At 54.3% G+C, this 16,550-nt stretch overlaps 1 protein-coding gene across 4 annotated transcripts in view; it reads left to right on the forward strand.

Annotated features, from left to right (window-relative positions):
* ZBTB46 (zinc finger and BTB domain containing 46) overlaps window positions 1-16,550 on the forward strand; it is a 65,781-nt gene that overhangs the window by 26,148 nt on the left and 23,083 nt on the right. For 3 of the 4 annotated variants that reach the window (XM_034639829.1, XM_002925694.4, XM_019806401.2), the window contains 2 exons: window positions 3,660-4,628; window positions 15,497-15,781. In XM_034639829.1, coding sequence (XP_034495720.1) covers window positions 3,660-4,628; window positions 15,497-15,781 — 1,254 coding nt within the window. Of the gene's footprint in view, window positions 1-3,659; window positions 4,629-15,496; window positions 15,782-16,550 lie in introns of those variants that run through there. The other variant, XM_019806402.2, reaches the window with a different exon arrangement.

Below are 16,550 nucleotides of genomic sequence, written 5' to 3' on the forward strand. Positions count from 1 at the left end.
GGAGGACCTTTGCAGGTGTCTGCTGACCATCTGGATGTCTTCTTTGGAGAAATATCTGTTCATGTCTTCTGCCCATTTTTAAATTGGATTATTTGGTTTTGGGGCATTGAGTTGTATGAGTTCTTTATGTAATTTAGATACTAACTTTTGATCGGACACGTCATTTGCAAATATCGTCTCTCAGTAGGGTGTCTTTTAGTCTTGTTTTCTCCTTCTCTGTGCAGAAGCTTTTTATTTTGATGAAGTCCCAATAGTTTAGTTTGCTTGTCTTTCCCTGGCCTCGGGGGACCTATCTAGAAAAATGTTGCTATGGCCAATGTCAGAGACTTTACTGCCCACACTGTCTTCTAGGATTTTTATGCTTTTAGGTCTCACATTTAGGTCCCTAATCCATTTTGAGTTTATTTTTGTGTATGATGTAAGAAAGTGGTCCAGTCTCATTCTTTCACATGTAGCTGTCCCATTTTCCCAGCACCATTGGTTGAAGAGACTGTCTTTTTCCTGTTGCATACTCTTGCTCCTTTGTTGAAGATTAATTGACCATATACTTGTGGGTTTATTTCTGGGCACTCTGTTGTGTTTCACTGATCTATTTTTATGCCAGTACCATATTGTTTTGAGGACTACAGCTTTGTAATATAACTTGAAGTCAAGAATTGTGATGCCTTAAGCCTTGCTTTTCTTTTTCAAGACTGCTTTGGCTATTTGAGGCATTTGTGGTTCTGTACAAATTTTAAGTTTGTTTGTTCTAGCTCTGAGAAAAATGCTGTTGGTATTTTGATAGGGTTGCATTAAATCTGTGGATTGCTTTGGGTAATATAGACATTTTAATAATGTTTGTTCCTACAATCCATGAGCATGGAATGTCTTTCCATTTCTTTGTGTCATCTTCAATTTCTTTTTTTTTAAGATTTATTTATTTATTTGAAAGAGAGAGAGAGACACACCCACCCACAGCGTGAGTAGGAGGGTGGAGGCAGAGGCAGAGGGAGAAGCAGATTCCCCGCCAAGGAGGGAGCCCGATGCAGGACTCGATCCCAGGACCCTGGGATCATGACCTGAGCCGAAGGCAGACACTTCACCGACGGAGACACCCAGGCATCCCCCTCTTCAATTTCTTTCATTGGTGTTTTATAGTTTTCAGAGCACAGGTCTTTCACCTCCTTGGTATTTTATTAGTTTTGGTGAGAGTTGTTAGTAGGATTGTTTTCTTAATCTCCCTCTCTGCTGTTCATCGGTGTATAAAATGCAACAGATTTCTCATATCGATGTTGATTCCTGCGAACTTGCTGAATTCATTTATGAGTTCTGGTAGTTTTTTGGTGGAGTCTTTACTGTTTTCTAGATAGAGTATCGTGTCATCTGCAAATGGTGAGGATTCTCTTCTCTCTTACCAGTTTGGATACCTTTTATTCCTTTTTCTTGTCTGATTGCTGTGGCTAGGACTTCCAGTACTACACTGAATACCAGTGATGACATCCTTGTCTTGTTCCTGACCTCGGGGAGAAGCTCTCAGTTCTCCCCGTGGAGTCCGATGTTGGCTGTGGGTTTTTCATAGAAGGCCTTTATCATGTTGACGTGTGTTCCCTCTAAACCTGCTTGTTGAGAGTTTTTATCATGAGTGGGTGTTGTACTTGGTCAGATGCTCCTTCTGTGTCTGTTGAAATAATCATATGGTTCTTATCCTTTTTCTTTTTGATGTGATGTATCACATTGATTGATTTGTGAATATCGAAGCCCCCGCAACCTGGAATAAATCCCACTTGATCATGGCGAATGGCTTTTTTTAATGTATTGTTGGATTTGGTTTGCTAGTATTTGGGGGGGTGGTAGTCAGGGTTATGGGGCCTGTGGTTCTCTTTTTGTAGTGTCTTTACCTAGTTTTGGTACTGGGGTAATGCTGGCCTCATAGCATGAGTTTGGAAGTTTTCCTTCCTCTTTCATTTCACAGGGCACTTTTAAGATGATTTCTGGTGATGTTTGGAAACATACTGTAATGACCAAAGGAAGGTGTGTGTGTGTTGTGACGCTCTGAGTCAATAAAGAAGTGTGTGGGGTGTGGGGCGCCTGGGTGGCACAGCGGTTGAGCGTCTGCCTTCGGCTCAGGGCGTGATCCCGGCATTCTGGGATCGAGCCCCACATCAGGCTCCTCCACTATGAGCCTGCTTCTTCCTCTCCCACTCCCCCTGCGTGTTCCCTCTCTTGCTGGCTGTCTCTATCTCTGTCGAATAAATAAAATCTTAAAAAAAAAAAAAAAGAGGAGTGTGTGGTGGACCCCACTGCGTCCTGGGGGGCCGCCCCTCTCAGGGAAGAGGCAGATGCCCCCATGTTTGAACAGCGTAGTTCTCTGCCATTAAACACATGTTGGCAGTTTTGGTGAGCGGTCCTGCTTGACTAACCAGCTGGAAAATGGCGTACTTAAGCGGGAAGATCGGCCCCTGACAACCTTGTCTTTCTCTGGGAGTGTTATGGGGGAGAGTGTGTCCTCCACCCCCAGGGCCTCGGACTGCGATCTAATTTGGATGTAATTGGTTAAGATGAGGTGGTTCTGGAGTGAGGTGTCCTTGTAAGAAGGGGACACTGGGACACAGGCTTGTGTCCTTGTAAGAAGGGGACACTGGGACACAGGCTCACAGGGAGGACGTGTGGGAACATGGAGGCAGAGGCCAGGTGGTGATGCTTCCATATCCGAGGTGGCCAAGGACTGGCAGCCGCCAAGCTGGGACAGCCCTGGACATACCCTCCCGCGGAGCTTTAGAGGGAGCTGGTCTGGGCCTCTGGCCTCCGGCTGTGCGAGGATCCGGTTCTCTGTGAGGGCCTCCTGGTCTGGAACACTGTGTTCTGGAAGCCCGGGGAAGCTAACAGTGGCAGCAGAGAGGAGAACCTGGCAGACGCATGGGGAGGCGGTATCAGGAGAGTGACGCGGGAGGGCACCAGACCGGAGTGCTGTCCAGGCCGGAGCCCCTCCAGCCCTGGAGGCCCCCTCCCTTGAGCTGATTCGTGCTGGAGTTTTGGAAGGTGGTAGGGCTGAGGCTATAATGTCTGCCTCCAGGCCTTTCTGCCCCATGGTTTTTCTTTGTGTAGGAAGCCCTTGTTTTGTTTTGTTTTTATTTTTTTAAGAAGATTTATTTATTTTAGAGAGAGAACCAGCAGGGGCGGGGGGCAGAGGGAGAAGCCGACTCCCCACTGAGCACAGAGCCCCATGTGGGGCTCGATCCCAGGACCCTGAGATAATGACCTGAGCCGAAACCAAGAGTCGGACGCTTAACTGACTGAGCCACCCAGGCGCCCCTGTTTTGTTTTTAAAGATGTATCTTTGAGGGTCCGGGATGAGACTCCCTTGGGTTATTTCACCTAGATTTTACATTTAGGTCAGAAAGTCACTTCAGTAACTGATGGCCGTTTGCCTTCTGTGCCGAGGGACGGCCGCTGTGTGTCGGTTCTGGTCAGAAGGTGGCTGTGGTGGTGGTCAGCCTTGACCCCAGAACCTCGCTGTGGACCGCCGCTCAGGTCCACCCACCTGGCGGCTGCCCCGCGGCCAAAGGCACAGTCCTGCCCCCGCATAGCGGCCGGGCCGTGGAGGAGTGTGCGCTCCGCCGAACTCCCCGGGCGTGTGGGTGTCGACCGCGTGGCTAACTCGCGTGTTCTTGCCCCCACAGAGTCCGTAGAACGGCAACACCAAGACTTCCAAATGAACAACCGAAAGGAAGACATGGAAATCGCGTCCCACTACCGGCAGCTGCTCCGCGAGCTCAACGAGCAGAGGCAGCACGGCGTCCTGTGTGACGTCTGCGTCGTAGTTGAGGGCAAGGTCTTCAAGGCACACAAGAATGTCCTGCTCGGCAGTAGCCGTTACTTCAAGACGCTTTACTGCCAGGTGCAGAAGACGTCCGACCAGGCCACGGTCACGCACCTGGACATCGTCACGGCCCAGGGCTTCAAGGCCATCATCGACTTCATGTACTCTGCCCACCTGGCCCTCACCAGCAGGAACGTCATCGAGGTGATGTCCGCGGCCAGCTTCCTGCAGATGACGGACATCGTGCAGGCCTGTCACGACTTCATCAAGGCCGCCCTGGACATCAGCATCAAGCCGGATGCCTCGGACGAGCTTTCCGAGTTTGAGATCAGTGGCCCGCCCGGCAGCAGCACGGACGCGCTGATCTCGGCCGTGATGGCCGGAAGGAGCATCTCCCCGTGGTTGGCTCGGCGCACGAGTCCTGCCAACTCTTCCGGAGACTCGGCCATCGCCAGCTGCCACGAGGGAGGAAGCAGCTACGGGAAGGAGGACCAGGAGCCCAAGGCCGACGGTCCCGAGGACATCTCTTCGCAGTCGCTGTGGCCTGGCGACGTGGGCTACGGGTCTCTGCGTGTCAAGGAAGAGCAGATTTCACCGTCTCATTACGGAGGGAGTGAGCTGCCTTCCGCCAGGGATGGTGTGATACAGAACTCTTTCTCAGAGCAGGCCGGAGGCGATGGCTGGCAGCCCACGGGTCGCAGGAAGAATCGGAAAAACAAGGAGACGGTCCGGCATATCACACAGCAGGTGGAGGACGATAGCCGGGCCGGCTCCCCAGTGGCCTCCTTCCTTCCAACGTCTGGGTGGCCGTTCAGCAGCCGAGACTCAAGTAAGCCTTTTGTGTTTTACGGGCAGGGGCTGAGACCCTGTCGGGCCACCGCGGCCCCGGTGCACTGCGCGTCTGAGGCCCTATGGCCGTTTGTCTTGTAGGTGAAGCAGGCAGTAGGACTTTGGGGTCCCCTGGCAATACACTGCCCATGTCACCGGCATGCAGAGGCCAGCTGAGGGAAGACTTCTTTAAAGCTGAGGGGTCAGCAGCTGGAAAAGGGGTGACACCTGGTGTGGGGTCAGTTTGAAGGGTCCGCTTTCCTTTTTATAGGGCAGCCTTTCTTAAACACTAGTGAGAGTATCTTCATTTTAAAAGATTTAAACATTAAAAGGTTAGAAGGTGGAAAAGTGCATCAGATAAGGTGACATGGAGGTGGGATGTCTCAGGCACTCCCTGTCCTGGGGCCTCGGTTCTGGGTTTTCTGTCCATCAGACGGGAGTTTTGGTCGTTGTTGTGGACGTTGAGCAAACCATCTCATGCCTGTGTTTTGTCCTTGGCCAAGAGCTTATCTCGACCTGGAGGGACCTGAAGGCCTCTGGCAGTAAAGCACCCCTCAGCGAGAGATGTTTCCCCGTTTCCAGCCAGAACGGCTCTGTGGTTCAAGCTGACAGACCTGTCGGTCTCTTGCACTTGCTGGGTGTTTTGCTGCACCCCGAGGGGTCCCCCTGACTGTGCGTCCGGCCCCGCGTTAGGGTCAGCGTGGCTCTGTGCTTAGCTTTGCTGAAGCTGGTCCGCACGGTCTGGACAACAGTTCTGTGTCTGTCTCCCAGACAAGTGGGTAACAATTTAGACGTTTACGAAACACCAAGTGCCCTTCCTGCTGTGTGATGGTTACTGCTAGCCCTTCTCTGCAGCAGGTGGGGGACCCGGCTCCCCCCAGCCCCAGGCCAGCCCCAGCCCGGCCCCAGGTGCAGTGGGGTGGGAGGGATGAGGAAGGACATTTGGTGGAACAGAGTTGGACCAGAGCAGGGTGGAGGCATCTTAGCAAGTTCTTGTCCTGGGGAGGGCCCTCCAGGAAGGTCAGAAATCATCTGGAACATGGGAATGGACGGAGGTGAGGGCAGCAAACTGGGGTAATGGTCCTGCAAAATGTCACGGGTGGTAAGCATCCTGTACTCTGGTGGGGGGCGCCTGCCCGTTCCCCTGCCCAGAAGGCTTCCTGGGCAGGGTGGGTGGGGCCCCTGAATGAGCCCGGGCTCCTGCTCTCTGCTGTCAATAGGCTAGCTTTTAATATCGTGGTAAGACGCGTGCGCCATCTCCTTTACTCTTTTAACCCTTTCTAAGTATATAACTTCTGGCATTAAATACATTCACATTGTTATGCAGTCATCATTGCTGTTTATCTTCAAAAGGTTGTCATCATCCCAGACTGAAACCCCGTATGCGTTAAGCGGAGACTCCCCGAGACACACTTCACTTGTGTTACTCCTTGTCATTCCCTGTCCCTGTGTGTTCCCAGCCCTGAGCACATGGCCAGACCCCTGCGTGTTCAGTACAAGCTGGCTGAACCGTGGTTTTTCAACCTTGGGCAGATGACTGCCGTGGGAACTGTCCCGGGCAGTCTAGGACGGTGTCAGCATCCCTGACCTCCATCCACCAGATGCCAGTAGCACCCCAGGTTTGTGGGGCCGGGACTGGACCTGCCTCCAGCACCCCTGTCCGCGAGTTTGGTGACCACCAAAAGTGTGTCCAGGCATTGTATGCGTCTCTGACGGGCAGCACCCCACAACTGTTGGAGTTTAACCGAGCTAAGAAGATGAAGTTTCTGAGCTGCTAGAAAAGCCGCCTCTCTCCCTGCCAGCTGTTGGTAAGGAGAGGTACGCTCCGTGTGCTCCAAACTTTGTTTAGAATCTGTCACCAGCTCTGACGGAACTCCGAGAAGCAGCAGTCCCTGGTGAATGACTTAAGGACAGATGTTTTGTGTGGAACCTTCTGGGGTGGTCAGTGCTGCAGCCCTGTCCTGGGACGCCCGCTTGAGTGCCGTGCCGCCCAGCGGGCTGTGATGCTGGAGGCCTTGCGGTTTGAGGGCCCATCAGTGCAGTGAAGAACGTTTGCTCCTCAGGCCTGTGGGTTTGAGGTTTTAAATGCAGTTGTCAAGCAGAAGGTGTTTTTAGACTCCAACAAGTGCTTTTGGCTGTGTACTTTTGTTAATGTCTTAAATCCCTTGGGTTACCACGGCAACTGTGAACCGCTTCTGTTAGATTATTCTGAGTTGCAAAGACAAGGACATGAGGTTGTAGGCTCGCAAAGGATGGCTTCTGCCTGCTGTGGTGGCCATTTATTCCTCTACGTGGAGCTGGGGCTGGGTGTGGGAGCGTGAATTGTGATCCCAGTGGAGGTCAGTTTGTTTTCGTTCAGTATTTATTACCTCTTGGAGAAGAGTATTTTTAAATTCTCACCCTATTTGTAGGAGAAAGGGCCCTGTTCCAGGGATGTGTCAGGCGGTTCCTGCAAATCATTTGGGGGCTCAGGACAGATGCTCAGATATCCAGCTCTACAACCGGGGCTGCTGGTCCTGTGCCTTCTGTGTGTCCCCACCTTGACTTGTGGTCATTCGGAGCCTGTTAGCATAGAGTGATTTTTCCAAGCAAAAGGCCAAGAGCATTTTAACCTAATGGCTTCCAAGAAAGTGTCCGTGGGATTTACTTCTGTGTTACAGCAGCTCCCTTGTGTGACAGCTCGCGGGCGCAGGTCGGCTGCGCGTAAAGTTGTGGCCAGACCCGCGTTGCCTCGCCTCGTCCTCCTTGGGCCCTGGCGCCCCCCCCTTTGTGTGTGACCCCGAGATGGCCCCAGACCCCCGATGAGGCGGCTCTGTCCCTGCTAATTCGGAAGCTGGTATGGGGAGAGCCCAGGTGCTTGTCCTCATGTCCCACACGTGTTCCTGAAGGGCTTTGCGGAAAAGAGAGCTCTGTAGCTACAATAGAGTGTGTGGGTTTCGTAAAGTAAATGTTTATACCTAGATTTTTGTAGAGCTGGATCTCGACATACTGGGATTTTTAAGAACGTGTTGGAACCACAGGACAGCTTCAGGTGAAGGTGGTGCCTGTAGGCTCCAGCCCGCTCCTCACGCCCTTGTGGCCTCTTCCCTGGGTGGGGGGGTGGGGGGTGCAGGTGCACCGTCTCTCAGGCGAGGGGGGTCCGCGCTGCCCCCACTGAGGGGCTGAAGTAGGAGCTGCCAAGCGGGTTCTTAGAGGGCGGGAGGGGAGGAGACGCCCCCGCCGGACTGTCTTTTCTGCCCACCAGCACCGTCCTAAAGCCCAGGAGGGCGTGGACGGATTCGTTGGACAAGCGGTGAAGCTTGTGGGATTGAGTTAAGCTACGTGTCAGGTCCGTGTGCTGATTGGAGACACAAAGGAGGAGCAGAGAGCCCAGCGCCCAGGACGTGACCGTCCGCGCACTTGGTGCCCTTCTCCTGGACGGAACGGTGCCACCGCCCGTGCTTCAGCAAACCAATCACTCCTCGTGGAGAAAGTCATCTCGCTCAGGCTGGTGTTTGTGTTTCAGGGGTAAAAGAGCCCGGAGGAAAGGTGCACCCCAGGTTTGTGGGGCCGGGACTGGACCTGCCTCCAGCACCCCCACTGGTGGACCCTGTTCCTCGGAGCTGTGACCCCTTCTGCTCTTCATCCTTTCCTCAAAAGTTTGAGCTCAGTTGTAGGCCCCCCAGATGTTCTTCCTTTGGGTACGAGCAGAATTGTGCGGAATCCGTTCTGGTTGACCGCGTTGCTGTCTGTCAGGTGGCAGCTGGGGACCCGACAGAGACAGCAACTGTCTTTGTTGGAATATTGGCTGAGAGCGCGGAATTCAGGGGCCGTCATGGGAGCGCCTGCCGCTGAGACGAGAGGGAGCGAGTGTCCTTCGTCCGACCCGGGAGGCTGGGAGAGGGAGCGAGTGTCCTTCGTCCGACCCGGGAGGCTGGGAGAGGCTGGTGATACGGGGCAGCAGGGCAGTAGCAGAGGGCAGGTGTCCGCGTGGGTGGGTCTGGTGGGAAGGGGCCCGTGGGTGCAGGAGGCCTGGGGGTCATGCCTGTGACTCTCGGCTCATCCGTGCCCGATGCCACACTTTGGAATCGTTGTCCTGATGGAGGAACCTGCGACCTCGGCTTTGCTGAGCTCCCACAGCTTCTTTTCCCAACGAAAGCACTTCTTTGGCGTCCGGATTTTCTAGAACATCAAGTTCATGAAGGATGCGTCTTTGAAGGGTTCTCACGGACATCCAGCTCAGCCCCCCGTTCTTCCAGATGCAGACACTGAGGTCACCGGGGGTGCCCAGCAGAGCTGGGAGGACGCCCCACCCACAGGGAGCTCCGCAGGGGAACTGGCGTGTGTCCCGGTTGGTGTGGGACAAGGCAGGCCACGTCGTGAGGCTATCAGGCTGAAGCAGGAGGACCAGGTGCTTCTCGAAGCCCCGTGAGCTGAGCAGCACCCCGGGCTCGCGCTCAGGAAGGGGGATCTCCGTGGAACGTGCGTGCGCTGGTATGACTGCCGTTTTGCTGAGCGGCACTGGGACGTGTGTTTGCAGGGAGTGCGGCCACCTTGTTGTGCCGAAGGGTTGTGCAGCAAGGAGCCCTCTCCAGCTCCCGAGCCCAGGGCGCGGCCCCCCAGCAGCTTCACGGAGCTAACAGCGAAGGTTTTGTGGTTGGTCCACAGACGGATGGACGGCCATCTCGCGGGATCCTGTTTGGTTTGAACTCAAGGGCTTTTGTCAACCAAGTGCTTACTGTCTTCTGGTGTTTGCGATGCCCGGAGGGTCTTCTGACGGGGGGCGGGAGCCAGAGCCTGGGGCTGCCCGCGTCTGTGGTGACCGGCACGAGCGGCGAGAAGGAGGGACTGGGTTGTGTTGAAATCTTCAGGGTGAGATTATATATATATGTATATAATATGTATATATACATATGTGAAAGCACAGCTTGTGAACTTCCATTTAAATGGAGATTTTAAGAGGAGTAGTGTTATTTTAAAGTGTTCATTTGAAAATTCTTACGCCACTGCTTTTTTCAAACTTCAAAAAAACCAAAGTATCACGTACACACGAGAGGAGCAAAGCCCTCGCTGTCCAGGTGGCCAATGAGCAGCCCCTCACGCCAGTCCCGGGGACCACCTCCCCTGGAGGGGACGCCGTCTGCCGCCAGCTTCTCTGAGGCCCGCGGCTGCGGGGTGAAGCCATGGCTGCGCCTTCCCACGCGTGCGGGCCCCGTTGGGCGAGTGCGCACCGTGGATGCCTTGTCCTGATGTAGACGGCTCTGGGCTGTTGCCAGTTTTGGTTGTGAAAATCAGTGCTGCCCTTTGGTGCTTGTTCTGGTACGTTCTGGAGGTGTTCCTAGGGGGTGCGTCCATTTCCTGCAGCTGCTGTGAGAAATTACCACGAGCCTAGCGGCCTGAAGTAACACAGCCGCGTGTCTTACCGATCCCAGGAGTCCGAAGTGGGGAGGGGCCTGTGCTCCTTCTGGAGGCTCTGGGGGAGAACGTTCCTTGGCCTTCTAGAGGCATTGCCTTCCTTGGCTCCTGGCCCCACATCGCTCCGCCCTCCTGCCTCCCTCTTCTGCTTAGAAGGACTCTGTGTGGACAGTAACCCACCCGAATAATCCAGGATCATCTTCCCACCTCAGGGTCCCTAACTCCATCACCTGCAAAATCCCTTTTGCTGTGTGAGGTCACATAGTCACAGGTCTGGAGGTTGGGACCTGGACACGTAAGGACCATTATCATCAGCCTACCTAGGGTTACACACGTAATAAAGAAGTGGGGCTTTTTTGTTGTTTCTTTGTTTTCTGAGAGAGGGAGGGAGCATGGGGTGGGGAGGGTGGAGAGGGAGAGAGGGAATCTTAAGCAGGCTCCACACTGAGCGTGGAGCCTGATGTCGGGCTCGATCCTAGGACCCCAAGATCGTGGCCTGAACCGAAATCAAGAGTCAGATGCTTGGGACACCTGGGTGTCTCAGTCGGTGAAGCGTCTGCCTTTGGCTCAGGTTATGATCCCGGGATCCTGGGATCCAGTCCTGCGTTGGGCTCCCTGCTCAGCGGGGAGCCTGCTTCTCCCTCTGCCTTTCCCCCTGCTTGTGCGCGCTCTCTCTCTCTCTCAAATGAATAAATAAAAACTTAAAAAAAAAAAAGAGTCAGATGCTCAACTGATTGAGCCACTCCGGGGCCCCAAGGAAGCTTTTTTGGTGAAAATTGTCATTCTTTCTTCCTTTTTCTTGAAGTATTCTATACATACAGTAAACTGCACAGATTTCGAATTTGAATAATTTTTTGTTCCTCTCCCTAACATTTTATTGGAGAAATATTTACACTTAGAAGTTAAAAAAAAAATGAGCGTGTCTGCTGCTAGATTCTGCGCTTAACACTTTGCCACGTCTGCTTTATTACACGCTTCTCCGTCTAATCATCAAAAACCCATCTCACTTTTCAGTGCATTTCAGAGTACCTGGCAGACGTCAGCATACTTCATCTCAAAACACTCGGGCGAGCATTTCGTTAGAGTTCAGTCCGTGTTCCCGTTTTTAGGGTCACTTTGACACCTGACACACACCAGTCCCGGGGGACCTCTCGCTGCTGCCACAGCCCTACTCGGCCCGCCTCGCGCTTCCTCTAGATGCAACCACATGGCGCACGCCCGGCCACGGGGCGTGTGCGTGGCTGCGTCTCCCTGTGGTCGGCACCTGCCGGGCTGTGCCTGGTGTGCTGGTGCCCGAGTACGCCGCGGTGTGTTCCAGGAGACACATGCGATGATGGAGAGCCCTTCCGTGAACATTTTCAGCAAGCCCGTTTTCCTTTCTCTTGAGCAAATACCTGGGAGTGTGGTGGCTGGGTCCCGGGGAAGGGGTGCCTTGAGTTTTATAAGGAGCTGCAGACCTTCGCCCAGTGTCTGCACCGCCCCCCCATAGTGTGAGGAATTTTGGTTGCTCCGTAGCTTTGCGTGTTGTCTTTTTAATTTGAGCCACCATCAGGAGAGAGAACACTTCCCTTGCTGGAGCGGCCCCTCCTGCCCTTTCTGCTCATCCCCCCACCCCACCCGGCCACTTCCGACTCCTGTCACCAGCGTGGCCTGGGAACTGCAGCGCCTGCTCTTGTGTCTGGCTTGTTTTATTTAACTTTTGTTTTTCCATTTTGAGGTTATTGTAGAGGAACGATGAGCTGTAAGGAATGACACAGAGGGGCCCCGTGTCCCCTGAGGCCGTTTCCCCAAGGCTAACGTCTTGCAGAATGCCATCACTGCCACCACCTGTTTCTGGACATTGACACAGTCCACGGACCTCAGCCCCCACCCGGTCGGCCACCGAGGACCCTGGGTCGCTACCCCCTGATCGGCCTGTGTTTCTGTGATTCTCAGCGTGCTTCTGAGGTTTGTCTGCCTTGTCACGCGTGTATCACCAGACCCGGTTTCCAGCATGTGTCTGTTGTCTGACTCTGACACGCTGCGGTGGGCATTACGGTTATTCCGGTGGTTTCCGGCGTGTGAGTTTTGATTCCTCGTGGGTGAACTCCCGGGGCCGTGGCGGCAGGACTTGAGGCTCGTGCTGGCTCTGTGTGAAGACCTCTTGGCCTCACATCTTCATCAGCAGTTGGTACTGTTCGCGTTTCCATCTCTAAGCGTTCTGGAGGGCGTGGAGTTTCGCCTCCTGTTTGCACCATGCGTTCCTTGGATGGGCCGTGTTGTTGGTCTTCTTTCCATGTGTCTGTCAGTCTTTCTCACGGCTTTCTTTGTGGGTCCGACCCGGGTGGATTATGCTGTTGGGTTTGAAGTGTTGGCCGTGACGAGCCACTCTTCACGCTCCGCTTACGGAAGTGTCTGTTCGCGTCTTGAACCCATTTCTCAGAGCTGAGTTGAGAGTTCTCGGCTTATTCTCATAACAAGTGTGTGTCTCGCGAACATTTTCCGTCTCTGCTTCACTTTCATTTGACGTTGTTTCTGGAGGGGCATACCTTGTAAGTTTTGGTGAAGCCCGATTTGCAAACCTTTTTCCTTTATGGCTCCGATGTTTTGAGTCCTAGCACAGAAATCCCTGCCGAAGGTCACAAACATCCCCCCTGTGTTTTTCCTGGAGGTGTAACGGATTCGGGAGTGACGTGTGGGTCCGCGGTTCACATTGATTTCTGTGTGTAGGTGTCTAGTTGTTCTAGTACTATTTGCCCAAAACCTGACTTTTACCCATTGAATCACCTTACTGACTATAGAGTTAGCGAAGTAATTGATTCAATTATATATTAATTCAATTTTACATATATTTCAACTAAGGAGGATTTATGGAATGATGTGAAAACTTTTTGATAGTTAAGAAAATGAGGAAACTTGATTTGAGCTTGGATAAAGAAACGTGACCTTTTAGAAATAGAGAATGCGTTTTAGACACATTAAAGTGAGAAGGTAAATGTTGGGTGAAATGCATTCTTAGTCTTTTTGAACGGTATTCTGCCCCATTTGAGTCTGATTGGGCTGTGAGCACCTGAGTGGGGGTGGGGAAGTGTGCCCAGTGGCGCACACTCTCTAGAAATTTTCTTGTGTTGTTTGCACAGGGCACACACTGGGTGGCTCTTTGGTGGACAAGGTGGCGGGCTGAGCAGGGTTGGGCTGTGACCTCCGTGCAGACGTTCTCAAATGCACCCCGTGAGCGCTTTAAAGAATCGTGAAGAGTGGAAATTTGGGGAAACATGAGAAACGGGGTGCCGGCTCTCAACCAGGCTGTGCCCCCCCCACAGGACTCCCTGGTTGTGAGGTCAACACCCCTCCCTTCCTGCCCTCCTGGCCTGCTTCCTCCATGACGGCCACGTCCCCCTGGCCCTGGAGCTCACGTGGCTGGAACACACTCTTTCCATCCCGAATCTGTTCGTACCCACATTGCGACTCACACTGCCTGATTTACTTTGATCGTTTAAAAATTCTGCTTATTTTAATTACAATCTCTTTTTTACTTTCCAGCTAAAGACTGTGAGCTAAATTTTCAAAATGTTATGATGTATCATTTATAGGAAGCGAGAAAAAACACTGTATTCCCCCCTAGAATAAAACCTTTACATTTAACACATCGCCCTTGACAATTAGATGTTGATATTTTTAATCCTGTTTGCTTCGTTTATTAAAAAGAGGTCAGGGAATGAGCCTGAGTGCCTCTCCGTTGCCCGTGCAGTTGGCGTGTGGTCATTTCTTGGTGCCACACACGTGTCCTGTGTCTGCAGAGCAGCCGCTGTCTCGCGCTGTCCCTCATCTTGGGGCAGGGTCTTCCTGTCTTGCTGGAACCAGCGCTGGCCGTTGCTGGTACCTGCCCGAGGACGCATAGCTTGTGTGCTCACGTGTATCCGTGAGGAAGCACGTGTGTGCGTGTCACAAGTGTGCGGTGGGTGGACCTACGTGACCAACTTACAAATGCATTGTTGGAGCTCAACCCATTTTCAGATGTGAGACTGGACGCTTGGTGTCCGCTCAAGCTTTTTGTAAACAGTGTAGTTTGAGTCCCAGGAGATGCTCGGGACAGGCAGCCTCTGTGGGAAGCCCCAGCCTCCAGCACGTGGTGTTGACTCCAGAACCTCCCTGCACAGACGAGACTTGGTCTGGGGGCTCGGGCACCCTTGCCGGGACTCCGATTTGCGGGGTGGTTTGTGTGAGGGGGGCACAGGGTTGCTTGCACGTCTGTCCGTGATGTTCCTGGTGGAATTCATCGGGACTTGGGGATCAGCAGCCCGCGCTCGAGCTGCCTTGGCTGCCAGGCCCCATCTGCCTGGTAGCGAGTTCACACTTCGCTGCTTTGCACGGCCGAGCAAGAGTGCGCTGCGAGGAGGGACCATCTTGCTTGCCTGTCATCCCCCGACATCGGGGTTGTTCCTCTTTCTGTCACGAATAGTGTCGCCGTCAGCTTGCACATACGTGTGTCTTCACTACCCTGGGTACGAACTCCTCCGGACGCTGGAGGCCGGGTGGTCACTCTGTGTGGTCTCTCGAGGAGCCGGCCAGTTTCTTTACACCCGTACCAGCCCTTGTGACCGTCTGACCGGTCTGACGTGTTCTAGCCACTCTGGTCGGCGTGAAGTGGACTCTCGTGGTTTCGAGGTGCGTGTCCCTGATGACCGATAGTGTTGGACGTTGCCCACTGGTCATTTATGTGTCTTCTTCGGATGAATATCTGCTCAGGTCCTTTGCCCGTTTTAAAACTGGATGATTTTTCTTTTTACTGAGTTGTAAACCTTCTTTATATATTCTGAATAGGATCTCATATCAGATGTAAGATTTGTGGATATTTTCATGGGCTGTCTTCCTTCCTGCCCTCCCTCCTTCCTTCCTTCTTTCATTGTAAGTAGGCTCCACACCCAGTGGGGGGCTCGAACTCGCGACCCTCCCTGAGGTCACGTGCTGCAGGCGCCGCCGAGTGAGCGGCCGGGCGCCCTGTCTTCTTCTCACCTCCGGGTGTTCTCGGAGGCATGGAAGTTTTCCGCGTTGACAAAGCCCCAGTTTACCTGTTTTGCCGCTGGTGCTTTCGCTGTCCTGTCCGAGAGCCCGTTGCCCAAGCCGGGAGCGTGGAGACTTTCTAAGAGTTTCGTAGTTTTAGCTCTTCTGTGGGGTCGTGGATCCAATTCTGAGTCGCGTTGTCTTTGAGAGATGAAAATACCGCACGTGCGCCGTGGGCTCTGGCGCTCAGCCCCAGAGCAGAGATTCGAGCGGGTCTTTGTCCTCTCGTCTGGGGAGGGGGCGCCCCCAATGTTCTGAGCGGACCGCCCCGCCCCGAGGCCTCGGCGGAGACGTCACTACTGCGCCGGGGCAGGTGAGGGGCGTCGGCTGGCAGGACGGGACCAGCAGCTGGGCGTCAGGAAGCCCGTCCCTCACGTGTCCACTTCCCTCTTGGAGAGTCTTCAGCTGACCTGCGTGTGTTTCCTCTCCCAGGTGCGGACTTGACTGTCACTGAAGCCGGCAGCTCCGACAGCCGCGGGGAGAGGGCTGAGCTCTTCGGCCACGTGGACGAGGGTCTCCTGGGAGGAGAAGCCAGCTACCTGGGCCCGCCCCTGACGTCCGAGAAGGAGGAAGCTCTGCACCAGGCCACCGCCGTGGCCAACCTGCGGGCGGCCCTCCTGAGCAAGAACAGCTTGCTGTCTCTCAAGGCGGACGTGCTGGGGGACGACAGCTCCCTGCTGCTGGACTACCTGCCCAAAGGTGCCCACTCCCTGTCCCGTAAGTGCTGGAAGGAGCGCCGGGGGTGGGGGAGATGAGGCAGTGGGGGAGGGGGGCGCGTCCGTGGGGACCTGTGCTGTGGGGCGTCTGGCCGCACTGGCTGCGGGTCACGCAGGAGGCTGTGCCTGCAGGGCCCGCGTGCCGGCGGACACGGTGCTTCGTGTGTGGTTGTTAGGGCAACAGCAAGTGTTTGTTCGAACGTGTCACACTGAAATCGAGGCATCTGAGCCAACAGCCTTGTCGAGCTTATAAGTGCGGGGCCTGGAAGCGGGAGCCCCGTGTGAGTCAGGAAGGGGGGCCGGATGAGGGCCCCTGTGCGAAGGGACAGGCGCGGGCTCCCTCTGCTGGCCCTCGTCCCCGCCTTTGTGCCCGTTCACTGGCAGTGGGAGCGACGTGCGTGCGCATATCCTTGCTTTGTCTCCGCTAGATAATGCCCGTTGCATGCGAGTGTTCTGAAAGGAGTTGGATGTTGTTACTGCTTAAATGTCTCCAGCCGAATTCCAGTTATCCGGGAGCAAATGACAGACTACCCGAGAAACGGCGGAAGGTGCGGCCGAGCAGCCCAGCAGCGGGCTCCCCGGGACTGTCTTCCCCCTACAAGACACAGGGCGTCTGCCCTTGACCTCTAAGGGCCTGTGAGCCCGCTGGGCGCCAGCCCGGGAGCGAGCCACAGGTGCTCTGAAGATCTGTTCTGGGGACGTTGCGTGGACGTGGCGGCCGCCTGCACGGGGTCTCTGGCCGTCCAAGGAGGGACGTGCTGTTTGGCTGG

Source organism: Ailuropoda melanoleuca, chromosome 13 (assembly GCF_002007445.2).
Source record: "Ailuropoda melanoleuca isolate Jingjing chromosome 13, ASM200744v2, whole genome shotgun sequence".
NCBI lineage: Eukaryota > Metazoa > Chordata > Mammalia > Carnivora > Ursidae > Ailuropoda > Ailuropoda melanoleuca.